At 36.1% G+C, this 12,667-nt stretch overlaps 1 protein-coding gene across 1 annotated transcript in view; it reads left to right on the top strand.

Moving 5' to 3' along the window:
- The window catches only part of LOC128222043 (uncharacterized), a 54,276-nt gene extending 45,387 nt beyond the window's left edge, over positions 1-8,889 (top strand). The window contains exons 18-20 of the mRNA XM_052930798.1: positions 2,226-2,258; positions 5,549-5,650; positions 7,420-8,889. Coding sequence (XP_052786758.1) covers positions 2,226-2,258; positions 5,549-5,650; positions 7,420-7,426 — 142 coding nt within the window. The 3' untranslated portion in view covers positions 7,427-8,889. The remainder of the gene's footprint in view (positions 1-2,225; positions 2,259-5,548; positions 5,651-7,419) is intronic.
- Positions 8,890-12,667: the final 3,778 nt, after the last annotated feature.

Consider the following 12,667-nt stretch of genomic DNA (forward strand, 5'->3'; position numbering starts at 1 on the left):
ATGCAAACAAATGAGGTGTGTCAATTAGTATTTATATGAAAAACTACAGAAACAAACTCATTAGACAAAAAATACAAACCCCGTTTAATGGCACAGGGTAAACGCCAATTACGAAGAACACGAAACAATCACAAACAAGACACATGGAACAACAGCACAAAACTCCTAAAACAACACAGTAAATATATACTATATACAAACTAGGTGTGTTTATTTAACACTACCAAATATCGTAAACTTACCAAATTATTTCTCCTCCGCTGCCTCAACTGCATTTAGCTCCCCTAGATATCATAATGTTTAAAGCTTTGGCGTATATACAAGTAATGCTCCAATACGGAAAGTAAATTGTACTTACTGTTCGTTGTACGGCAATCCGGGTTCGGCAATAGTCCATGCTAAGGCTATTGGGGCAGTTTATATAATTTACTTTTTTAAATGTACTCTATTCAAATGTAATTTGAACAATAGTGTCTCCAGTCTTTAGTTACATGCATTGGCGGTATATTTCGGACAATATAATTTCGATTATATGTTGATTAATGTTCCCTTGTAGAGGTTTCTACCACTCAGCAGTATAATTTGGAAGTATTGCCATGAAACCTTTGCATTCAGACGTTTTCCGAAAGTCGGCACAAACTTTGATCAATGGTTGTATATGAATACGTGTGTACCAAAATGTGTGGGACATTGTTAAAACAACGCAAACTATCGCAATATGAGACATAAACATTATCAGTCCCGTCCATGCATCGCAGTAAGATTTGTTGTTATTCGAATGTTGACTTGGCATAAACGTCCGAAACAATTCGTATACCGAAAATGATTTAACAGCACTTAAACATGTTAACATTATCGGTAAAGGTAGGCACGCAACTAAAACATTCGACCCTAACCGTTAACTATAGCAAATGTATAAGACGATTACATGTGAACAGACGAACTTTCTAGATATGTTTTTCTTTAAAGAAATCGTCGAGACAATAAAAGTTTATAACATATTACTTTACAAAAAAATTGCTTTTAACTTTGCACTGTTTGCAACCATTATTGTTTCGTTTTTAGTGCAATGAGACACATTATTAGATGTTATGCAGAAAAAAACTACGAGAGAATATAGGTTTGGCCTTGATAAAATGTTCAATTGAAATAAAAAAATACCCCTTTTGCGCAGAACTTATAGCGTATACTTGTAAAATAAAATCAAATCATATCCTTGTCAAAAGGTTTAGTTGAACTTGTTTGATCTAATGACAAAATTCAGATTAGTATCTATTTGGATGTGATTTTGCTTCAAACACACTCATACTGGTGAATTAGAAGTACAACCTCCGCTTACAGTCCGTCTTTAGTGGTCTCCCCCTCACAGTCAGGGGTAATTTGTCCTCTCCTCACTGGATCCTGGAATGAACCCTTTTTGCCAAAATGTGTTCAACCAAGTGATCTAACACTGCTAACAAAATATGGAATCGCAGTTTTCAACACTAACGTTAGAACATTGATAATGTTTTAGTAGTAGTAGTATTACTACTACTACTACTACTACTACTACTACTACTACTACTACTACTACTACTACTACTACTACTACTACTACTACTACTACTACCACTACCACTACCACTACCACTACTACCACTACTACCACTACCACTACCACTACCACTACCACTACCACTACTACTACTACTACTACTACTACTACTACTACTACTACTTCTACTTCTACTGCTACTGCTACTGCTACTGCTACTGCTACTACTACTACTACTACTACTACTACTACTACTACTACTACTACTACTAGCTACGTATTATTTAGTTGACCATATATATAATTAGAATTTCTTCCCTTTCTGAAAAGAACATTTATATTTTACACAATTCGAAATTGTGTATATTAAACTTCCAATAACACCTACTGACCATTTTTCTATCCTCCTATGAGACATTTTGCGTTACAATGTTCACCCAAGCAATGTTAGACTGCTGACAAAATAAAAGGTTTTTCATCTTTACGGTCGAAAATTGATCATTTTTGCTTATCAAGAAAATTTAAATTTAAGGCATTTTACCAATATACATTGAGAGTTGTTCTATTGCGACTGAATTAATAGCAATAATACCAAAATAAGCCAATTTTTACACTTTTAGTTTCTTAAATTGACTAAATTGCCCTTCTGTGAGAGTGCAGCTTTAATATATATTCAATGCATTTGTTTCAGACAAAGGGAAGCCACTCAAAGGTTGAAATTCAGGTAAATTATTTTATTTAGTCCTAATTGTTTTAAAAATGGAACTAAAGAGCCAAGACTAGTACGCTTTAACATTTGGTCAAGGCAAAGTTTAATGGAACATGGATAAAGACCAAAGGACAAATTGCTACGAGCATCAGTCATTTTTAACTACTATTAAATAACCAAAACGTTCGTTAGGAAGCACTTACTCAAACTTGTTATAATTATTGAGATTCATCAATTCATGGTTCGGCGTAAGTGATCCTCCTCTGACTTTTGGGATATAGTTGTTTTTTGTTTTTTTACAGTATGGGGTAAGTGGTGGTCCCTTTAGGTGGTTTTGGTCCTTCAGTTATGCGTTAGTGGTACTCTGACAGTTGAGATAAGAAAATTTTGCCTTTACAGTCGGGCTTTAATAGTCCTACCCTGACAGTTTTGATTTAGTTGTTTTGCCGATACAGTTGTCGTAAGTGATCCTCCCCAGACAGTTGGCATAAATGGTTGTGCACTTAAAGTTGTCGTAAGTGATCCTCCCCAGACAGTTGGCATAAATGGTTGTGCACTGAAAGTTGTCGTTATTGGTCCATCCCCAGACAGTTGGCATAAATGGTTGTGCACTTAATGTTGTCGTTATTGGTCCTCCCCAGACAGTTGTCATTAATGATTTTGCACTTACAGTTGACGCTATTGATCCTCTCAAGACAGTTGGCATAAATGGTTGTGCACTTAAGGTTGTTGTAAGTGATCCTCCCCAGACAGTTGGCATAAATGGTTGTGCACTTAAAAGTGTCGTAAGTGGTCCTCCCCAGACAGTTGGCATAAATGGTTGTGCACTTAAGGTTGTCGTTATTGGTCCTCCCCAGACAGTTTGCATCAATGGTTGCGCACTTAAAGTTGTCGTAAGTGATCCTCCCCAGACAGTTGGCATAAATGGTTGTGCACTTAAGGTTGTCGTAAGTGATCCTCCCAAGACAGTTGGCATAAATGGTTGTGCACTTACGGTTGTCGTTATTGGTCCTCCCCAGACAGTTGGCATAAATGATTTTGCACTTACAGTTGTCGTTATTGATCCTCCCCAGACAGTTGGCATAAATGGTTGTGCACTTAAAGTTGTCGTAAGTGATCCTCCCCAGACAGTTGGCATAAATGGTTGTGCACTTAAGGTTGTCGTTATTGGTCCTCCCCAGACAGTTTGCATCAATGGTTGCGCACTTAAAGTTGTCGCTATTGATCCTCCCAACACAGTTGGCATAAATGGTTGTGCACTTAAGGTTGTTGTAAGTGATCCTCCCAAGACAGTTGGCATAAATGGTTGTGCACTTACGGTTGTCGTTATTGGTCCTCCCCAGACAGGTGGCATAAATGATTTTGCACTTACAGTTGTCGCTATTGATCCTCCCAAGACAGTTGGCATAAATGGTTGTGCACTTAAGGTTGTTGTAAGTGATCCTCCCCAGACAGTTGGCATAAATGGTTGTGCACTTAAAGTTGTCGTAAGTGATCCTCCCCAGACAGTTGGCATAAATGGTTGTGCACTTAAGGTTGTCGTTATTGGTCCTCCCCAGACAGTTTGCATCAATGGTTGCGCACTTAAAGTTGTCGTAAGTGATCCTCCCCAGACATTTGGCATAAATGGTTGTGCACTTAAGGTTGTCGTAAGTGATTCTACCAAGACAGTTGGCATAAATGGTTGTGCACTTACGGTTGTCGTTATTGGTCCTCCCCAGACAATTGGCATAAATGATTTTGCACTTACAGTTGTCGCTATTGATCCTCCCAAGACAGTTGGCATAAATGGTTGTGCACTTAAGGTTGTTGTAAGTGATCCTCCCCAGACAGTTGGTATAAATGGTTGTGCACTTAAAGTTGTCGTAAGTGATCCTCCCCAGACAGTTGGCATAAATGGTTGTGCACTTAAGGTTGTCGTTATCGGTCCTCCCCAGACAGTTTGCATCAATGGTTGCGCACTTAAGGTTGTCGCTATTGATCCTCCCAAGACAGTTGGCATAAATGGTTGTGCACTTAAGGTTGTTGTAAGTGATCCTCCCAAGACAGTTGGCATAAATGGTTGTGCACTTACGGTTGTCGTTATTGGTCCTCCCCAGACAGTTGGCATAAACGATTTTGCACTTACAATTGTCGCTATTGATCCTCCCAAGACAGTTGGCATAAATGGTTGTGCACTTAAGGTTGTTGTAAGTGATCCTCCCCAGACAGTTGGCATAAATGGTTGTGCACTTAAAGTTGTCGTAAGTGATCCTCCCCAGACAGTTGGCATAAATGGTTGTGCACTTAAGGTTGTCGTTATTGGTCCTCCCCAGACAGTTTGCATCAATGGTTGCGCACTTAAAGTTGTCATAAGTGATCCTCCCCAGACAGTTGGCATAAATGGTTGTGCACTTAAGGTTGTCGTAAGTGATCCTCCCAAGACAGTTGGCATAAATGGTTGTGCACTTACGGTTGTCGTTATTGGTCCTCCCCAGACAGTTGGCATAAATGACTTTGCACTTACAGTTGTCGCTATTGATCCTCCCAAGACACTTGGCATAAATGGTTGTGCACTTAAGGTTGTTGTAAGTGATCCTCCCCAGACAGTTGGCATAAATGGTTGTGCACTTAAAGTTGTCGTAAGTGATCCTCCCCAGACAGTTGGCATAAATGGTTGTGCACTTAAGGTTGTCGTTATTGGTCCTCCCCAGACAGTTGGCATTAATGGTTGTGCACTTACGGTTGTCGTTATTGGTCCTCCCCAGACAGTTGGCATAAATGATTTTGCACTTACAGTTGTCGCTATTAATCCTCCCCAGACAGTTGGCATAAATGATTTTGCACTTACAGTTGTCGTTATTGGTCCTCCCAAGACGATTGGTATAAATGGTTGTGCACTTACAAGTGTCGTAAATGGTCCTCCATAGACAGTTGGAATAAATGGTTGTGCACTTACAGTTGGAGGTTATTGGTCCTCCCCTGCCTGTTGGGATTCAGAGGTTTCGCACTTGCAGTTGGACGTTAGTGATCCTCCCTTGACAGTTGGGCGTTATTGGTTCTCACCTTGCTGTTTGGATTAAGTAGTTTAGCCTTGACATTTTGGCGTAAGTGTTCCTTCCCTGGTAGTTGGAATTTAGCGGTTTTGCATTTTAGTTGGGCGTTATAGGTCCTTCCCTGGTAGTTGGGATTTAGCGGTTTTGCACTCGCAGTTGGACATTGTGATTCTCCCCTTGACAGTTTGGGTTAATTTATTTTGACCTAACAATTAATTTTACAGAGTAAATTTCGAACATTTATTTATGCTGAATTGTATCTATATTCAGGATAATGGTATGTTTGCTGATTTGCATTGCAAACATTGCGTTCGTAGTTTTCCTTTCGTTTAAAACAACTCAACTATCAACAGAAGGTCAAGATACAAAAAGGTAATGCTGGAATGACAACCCTTACTTGTACAAATACTACTACTACTACTACTACTACTACTACTACTACTACTACTACTACTACTACTACTACTACTACTACTACTACTACTACTACTACTACTACTACTACTACTACTACTACTACTACTACCACTACCACTACCACTACCACTACCACTACCACTATTATTTCTATTACTACTACTACTACTACTACTACTACTACTACTACTACTACTACTACTACTACTACTACTACTACTACTACTACTACTACTACTACTACTACTACTTCTACTACTACTACTACTACTACTACTACTACTACTACTACTACTACTACTCCTACTACTACTACTACTACTACTACTACTACTACTACTACTACAACTACTACTACTACTACTACTTCTACTACTACTACTACTACTTCTACTACTACTACTATTACTACTACTACTACTACTACTACTACTACTACTACTACTACTACTACTACTACTACTACTACTACTACTACTACTACTACTACTACTACTACTACTACTACTACTACTACTACTTCTACTACTACTACTACTACTACTGCTACTATTACTACTACTACTACTACTACTACTACTTCTACTACTACTACTACTACTACTACTACTACTACTACTACTACTACTACTACTACTACTACTACTACTACTACTACTACTACTACTACTACTACTACTACTACTACTACTTCTACTACTACTACTACTACTACTACTACTACTACTACTACTACAACTACTACTACTACACGTTTAAATTCGGGTATGTAGCTTTATACCTTCTCTGACTTATATTCATAATGATTTTATAATAATTATTGTTAAAAATGTTTTATTTTTGTTTCATCAAAATATGGCCAATATAAGTGCTTTATATAGTTTTATTAATTTTATTCTCAAACAAAAATTAAAAAAGTCGGATAATTGAAATGATTAAGATAGATTGCAATATCATTTCTGGTGTTTTATATACACTTTTAAGATTGGTGCGTTATGTTAAATAACAATGTTTCAACTACATTGTAAAAACTATATATAATTTAAAAACTGATCGAAAATCATATATAACATATTTGGCTACTTAGGTAAATAGAATACGCCTTTACATTTCACAGGCCTGATATAATCTGCAAAAATTAGAAATTAGTTAGGTAGAAATTCCAGAAATATTGTTTGTACTACTACTTCTCTTGAAGATGATTTCTATTAAAATAAACCATCTTAGCAGCTCTTGTTCGGTTAGTAAACACGTCAACGTAGGATACGTGTTTTTACATCGAACTCGACGTGATACAGATCACCAGAAAAGCGTCCTATCATAATATACCATATATAGCCGTCGGTTATCATCCGTATCATATACTTTACCTCTTGGACAACTAACAATTGCTAAAGACACATGATGTTGGCAGTTCAATGTCAGTATTTAAGCTTGATTTTATCCGAGACTTCGGATTGTTATCATGTTTCTATAGGTATGAAAGCTATAATAAAAGGATGAAGATTGCATTACTCAGCATGCTGAAAATATTTGAGATGAAATTGCCTGTATTTCCTATTCTTTTACACTAAAGTACACAGAAATTACAGATGTGTTGTGTAGAGATTATAAAGTATATACTTATTTATGCTGTTTATATGCTGTTTATATACAGTTTATGCTGCGTATAAACGATATAACATCTTTAAAAGGAATATTTTACCTAACCTTTTGTGTTTCAGTCCATAAAAACATATGCTAAGTCTAAAAATAGCGAAATGGATTCTATCTGAATGGGTATGGACCAGCAGATACCGAGATAAAGACAGTGGAATAATCTATCACAAAGAACAAGAAAAACAAACTGTTAGTCACCCCACATAGACCCCACAGGCATATGAAGTAGAGAAATACACGTAAATCACCACACACGGACGACACACGCATCAAAATTATCGATGAAATAACCATATGGAATGCTGAGTAAAATGCAAGTTTGCTGTGGATTTCAAGTGTTGACATTGTTGTTTGGATTGTAAAATACCGTGTATCTTTTTTGAACAAATCTCGTTTTGTATACCTGAACATGTATGAAGGATTGTATTTGTATGCTTGCTTTAAGTGAATTGTAGGATATCCGTTGTGCTTATAAGAATTTCATTGTGTCAAACCACTGGCTGTAACGTGACGTTATAAAAACCTAGTGATCCCAAATAATTGTGGAAGTACTTAAAAGGGTCTGAGTAGGTGTTTATCAACATGTAAACACAAATGACCAACAAATCATTAAAGATAGAGTTATGGCAGATGATATTTTGGTTATGTTTTTTAAAACTCAAATCTGAAATAAAATTACCAATTGTGCAGTAGTTCGAAGTGAAAAGAAAAGGTTTACTCTATTTATGTATAATATAATAAAAACGTTTTTTCTTCGCACTAAACCCTTTCATATTATTCCAATATATTATTGGGTCATCAGTCATAATGTTTTTCCATTAGCGTTCTATTGATAGTTTAAAGCGACGTTAAACTCGGTTTTGTGTTTGTGCCTTCCACTTTGTTAAAGCTTGTGGATTGAGCCTTCGACTCTTCGACTTTGTTTAACTTCGTGGTTTGAGCCTTCGACTTTGTTAAAGCTTGTGGTTTGAGCTTTATACCTAATATTGGATGTTACGCATGTTCGCCTTATTTTAGTATGCCGTTTCACTATACAATACACATCAACTCCTTTATAAGTCACCTCAATTTGCTGTTCAGTAACCATTTCTTTAAACGGAGTATTTTAATGTTTATTTATCTACTTTTATCTGCATGGTGACATAGATTCATTGAACTAAAGTATGATTTATCCTATGACAGTAAAGCATATATTATTCGAGATGTGTTTAGAATGTTATAAGAATTGTATTCATTCTATAAATAGTTGTTTTAGAATAGAAAATTTAGGTATAGATAATGTTTTATGTAATTTTCGATTTTGTATATATGGGCAAACTTCTTTTATCTGGATTCTTTTGTAAATTTCAAGTTTCTTAAAAAAAAAGATCCTTATCACAGATTGAGCATTAAATTGAATTATTAAAGTCTTGGATCTTACAACGTTATTATGTAAGACAAATTAATACAGTTCAAGCTTGCTTGAAATAATGCTGACTGTCTTATGTATGTGAAATTTCTTTTGTTAACTGTTAGTGAATACATGTTGTTGTTTTCTTAAATGTGTTACTCATTTCTCTTTCCCTGTTGCCTTTGGTAGTAGTAACAAAAGTATATGTAGACACGCTTGATGATGCCAAGTGCATCTCTTCTAGAGAATTATCACATGCAAACGTACGAGGGGGTACAGGTGGATTTATTTCAAGCGGGTATATAGAAGAGACAGTAAAGCACATTCAAGAGAACTAGCGCATGCAATAGTACGAGGGTGTACAGGTGGATTAGTTTGAAGTGGGAAAAAGGAGAGCCTGTAAACCGTATTTAGCGCTCGGATCGGGATAAACAATTTTTTATCGTAAATGCATTCGCCCTTTGAGAAAAATGTTGATATTCAACTCTAAAACTGTCGCTTCATTCGATATAAATGTATTGAATATCGCAACGGTAGAAAATAATATTTGCAACAATATCCCAATACTCTTTATACTCAAATATGTGGTTTTGAATCTTGGAACCGAAAGTACGGTCGTAGACGGTAGGCAATATGTCAGCGTTTAATATATGTTTTTGTCCTGGAGGAGCAGATATTCAAATATTTTAGACAATATTTTAAGAAATAAAATGATATGCCAATGAATATGCAATCGTTTTGGGATAAAAAAAAAACCGCTTCAACGTATCATTGTTACTAAGGATTATCCCGAACGAGTTTACCAATGGGTATGAAACATCCAAATACTATTGGGACAATTTGTGACATCCAACATATCTGAGAACTGGACATAAATGGTTCCCAATGTCAAAGTTTGTAAGAATTCATTGTTTACGTTAATGTAAAATCATAAATTACCGTTATAATGTTGAACATAATTTCCCTGAGTTTTCTAAAAACTCATAAAAGAAATTGATTTATACAAAAAATACAGTGTGCTTAGCTTGATTATGTTATGGTGGACTTATGATCGTTTGAGGAATGAAGCCCAGATGTATTGTATGAACTGACACGAAATAAACAGGTTGCAGTATCCTTTTTATGTCGAGCCCACTTCCGGAGAGCTCGAAATAGTTACCACAATGGCGGTTCAGTGTACGTGCCCGAGTCCTTCTGGGCTCATGTGCATTTTCGAACACGTAGGTTCGTGCGGTTTGGTTTCAAGTGTTTCTCATATGAAAAGCGTACAAAACCCATATCTATAGGTAAAAATACTAGGTAACACCTGATAATCATTTTTGACAAATTTATTTTATTTCGGCTTGTCCGGGTTTCGGTTCACCCAATAACTCATGCTCCTTTTTTGATGAACTTTCCAAATGTACGACCTAACATTGTATTAGGTAATAGTCAGTCATTTCGAATTTAGAATTATACAAAGCAAACAATATAACCTTAAAACGACTAGATACATGCGAACGAGTGATTATAGTCGGAACATCAGTGCACACATCAACAAGATACAAACATGACCTGCGAACGAATGAATGTAGTCAGAACAACAGTGAACACAACAATTAAATACAGACATGACCTGCGAACGAATGATTTTATATTCTGAACAGCAGTGCACACAACAACTAGATAACTTAGAAAAGGCACTTTTCCACTAAGTTGAAAATTTAACAGAAGTTGTTTTATGAACAATTACATGTAAACTATATTATACCGAAATAACAGCTCGAATGTATATTTTGTATTTACAAACACATTTACATTTCGGAGTATCATTTATACAAAAAGTAGATTTTACATATGTCGAGAGAAAGAAAGCACCCAGTATTGTTTCAATAAATTGCTCTTCCTTAGTTGCAACCCTATTAAATTCCGTTCCAAAGATGCATGTATTATGTGATATCTGTTAGGTTTGACGGGGATATTTTCGGAGTTAAAATCAGTTACAAAGACAAATATTGTGCCAACGCATGTTAAATTAAGCTTTAAAATATGTTTAGTCATTTTATTAAAAAAATAAGAAAATAACTTATGTTAGGAAATTATCACGATTACCCGCCCAGACATCTTTAATGTACTGGATGTACAGAAACAAATAACAGACTGACCATAATAACTATCATCTTACTTTGCAGATATCTTTAACAGTATAACTGGTAGAAAAACCTGGAATATAATACGTTTTCGATCAACTTCAAGCTCGCGATCCTGTGCTAAGGCGGTAATCGAAACATTTATTGATATTGATATTTTGTAAAAATGTAATCTAATATCTGTAACAAATCGGGATCACAATATCAATTATGTGTAGATGTAATGGTATTTATGAACAAACGGAATAACTTAAAACAGATAAACATGTGCACGTTCCCATAACAACGTAAACCAAATTGCAAACCTAATTGATCAGTGTCTTGAACAGATTCTTGTAATGTTCGATAACGTTTGATAACCGGCTTTGGAAGCGGGAGATTGCGGCCGCGCCATTCGGTATAAATCCATAGCATATTTATTGCTTATTTTATATTCAAAGGCTATATTTCATTAATGGGCTATCTTTGATCTAAACATTATACATACCGGTTATTGATGCGTTGCATCGCATTATTAGATATCTTTGTGCTTATAGTCGCCGAATCCTTCTGTGTTTAATCTAAGACAATGTTTAATTGAGTGTGTTTGACGCCGACCTAAATGGTTGTCTGACGGAACAAACTGAAATCCTAAAACCCCGATACATCTTAATGTTGGATGTCGAAAACAAATCATTGTGTAAGTATCGATTATGATCAATAGATCGGTAGCGCTTAAATTCACCATAACGCTAACTACAAATATAACTTGGTAACAGGTCGCATACATAATCCTGCTTTCATAACTCATTAGAATGTTTTTGGGTCAAGATATTGACTCGCTCATGTCTGAAAGTGCACCGACCTTCACACCAGTAGTCGCGGTCTCGATTCCCGAACTGACCGCACACCTTTATGTGACATAGCCGAGAACGTTAATTAATTGAACGGTTAAGGAATTCTGCGACGAATACCTACTGTCACGGTCCTGAATCGCATATGTCAGAGAGTATTTGAGTTATCGTGGTTGGGTAGCTCAGTTTGTAGAACGCCTGACTATCGAGCATGGGGTCCCGATTTCGATATTTTATGAGCCTGTTACGGAACATAACTGACCGTTGTCTATTAAGAGACATTAATCAAATGAATGTAAGGTCAAACTTAAAGGGTTTTAAATACTAAATTGGTCAAGGTACATATCCGAGGGATTGGCTAGTAATGTGTTATATGAATCAGATACATTTACTTGTGGACTATGATTGGAGTTCTGCGTCATGTTTGTGTATACTGTACATGTTGTAGCGTCTAGCTGATAACGGGGACACGTGTAAAATGTGTGTCTACGTCACAAAGGTTTAAGAATGCACATCAAAAGTGAGTTTTTGAGTATCATGTTTTGAGAAGAATTGTATAATCTCGCGATGAACGCGTCAACATGCCTACACGGACGAGATAATATTCTCAAACTATTTACAACGAAGCGGTAAATAGAACATTGACGGTTCGAGGGTATAAATATTTACTAATTTTTTGTATCGTCTTTCTTAAACTCATGCAAACATTCCTTGCAATTTAAAAATGTAATGCTTTATCGTTTTTTATGTAACATGTGCAAAACGTAAGTTTTCTCCCTGACTTTAAAGGTTTGCCCACAGGAAAAACGGCTATTAAAAGAGGGTTTCTTAACTCTCCATGCTAATATAATTGAGTCAAACAGTTTGTTTTATTTCCTGTTTTTTTTGCACTAACATAGTTTGTAGAGATAATACAATAGATCGTTGCTGATATTCTGTTAAATGCTAAACAGATGACAGC

The sequence above is a fragment of the Mya arenaria genome, chromosome 16 (assembly GCF_026914265.1).
Source record: "Mya arenaria isolate MELC-2E11 chromosome 16, ASM2691426v1".
NCBI lineage: Eukaryota > Metazoa > Mollusca > Bivalvia > Myida > Myidae > Mya > Mya arenaria.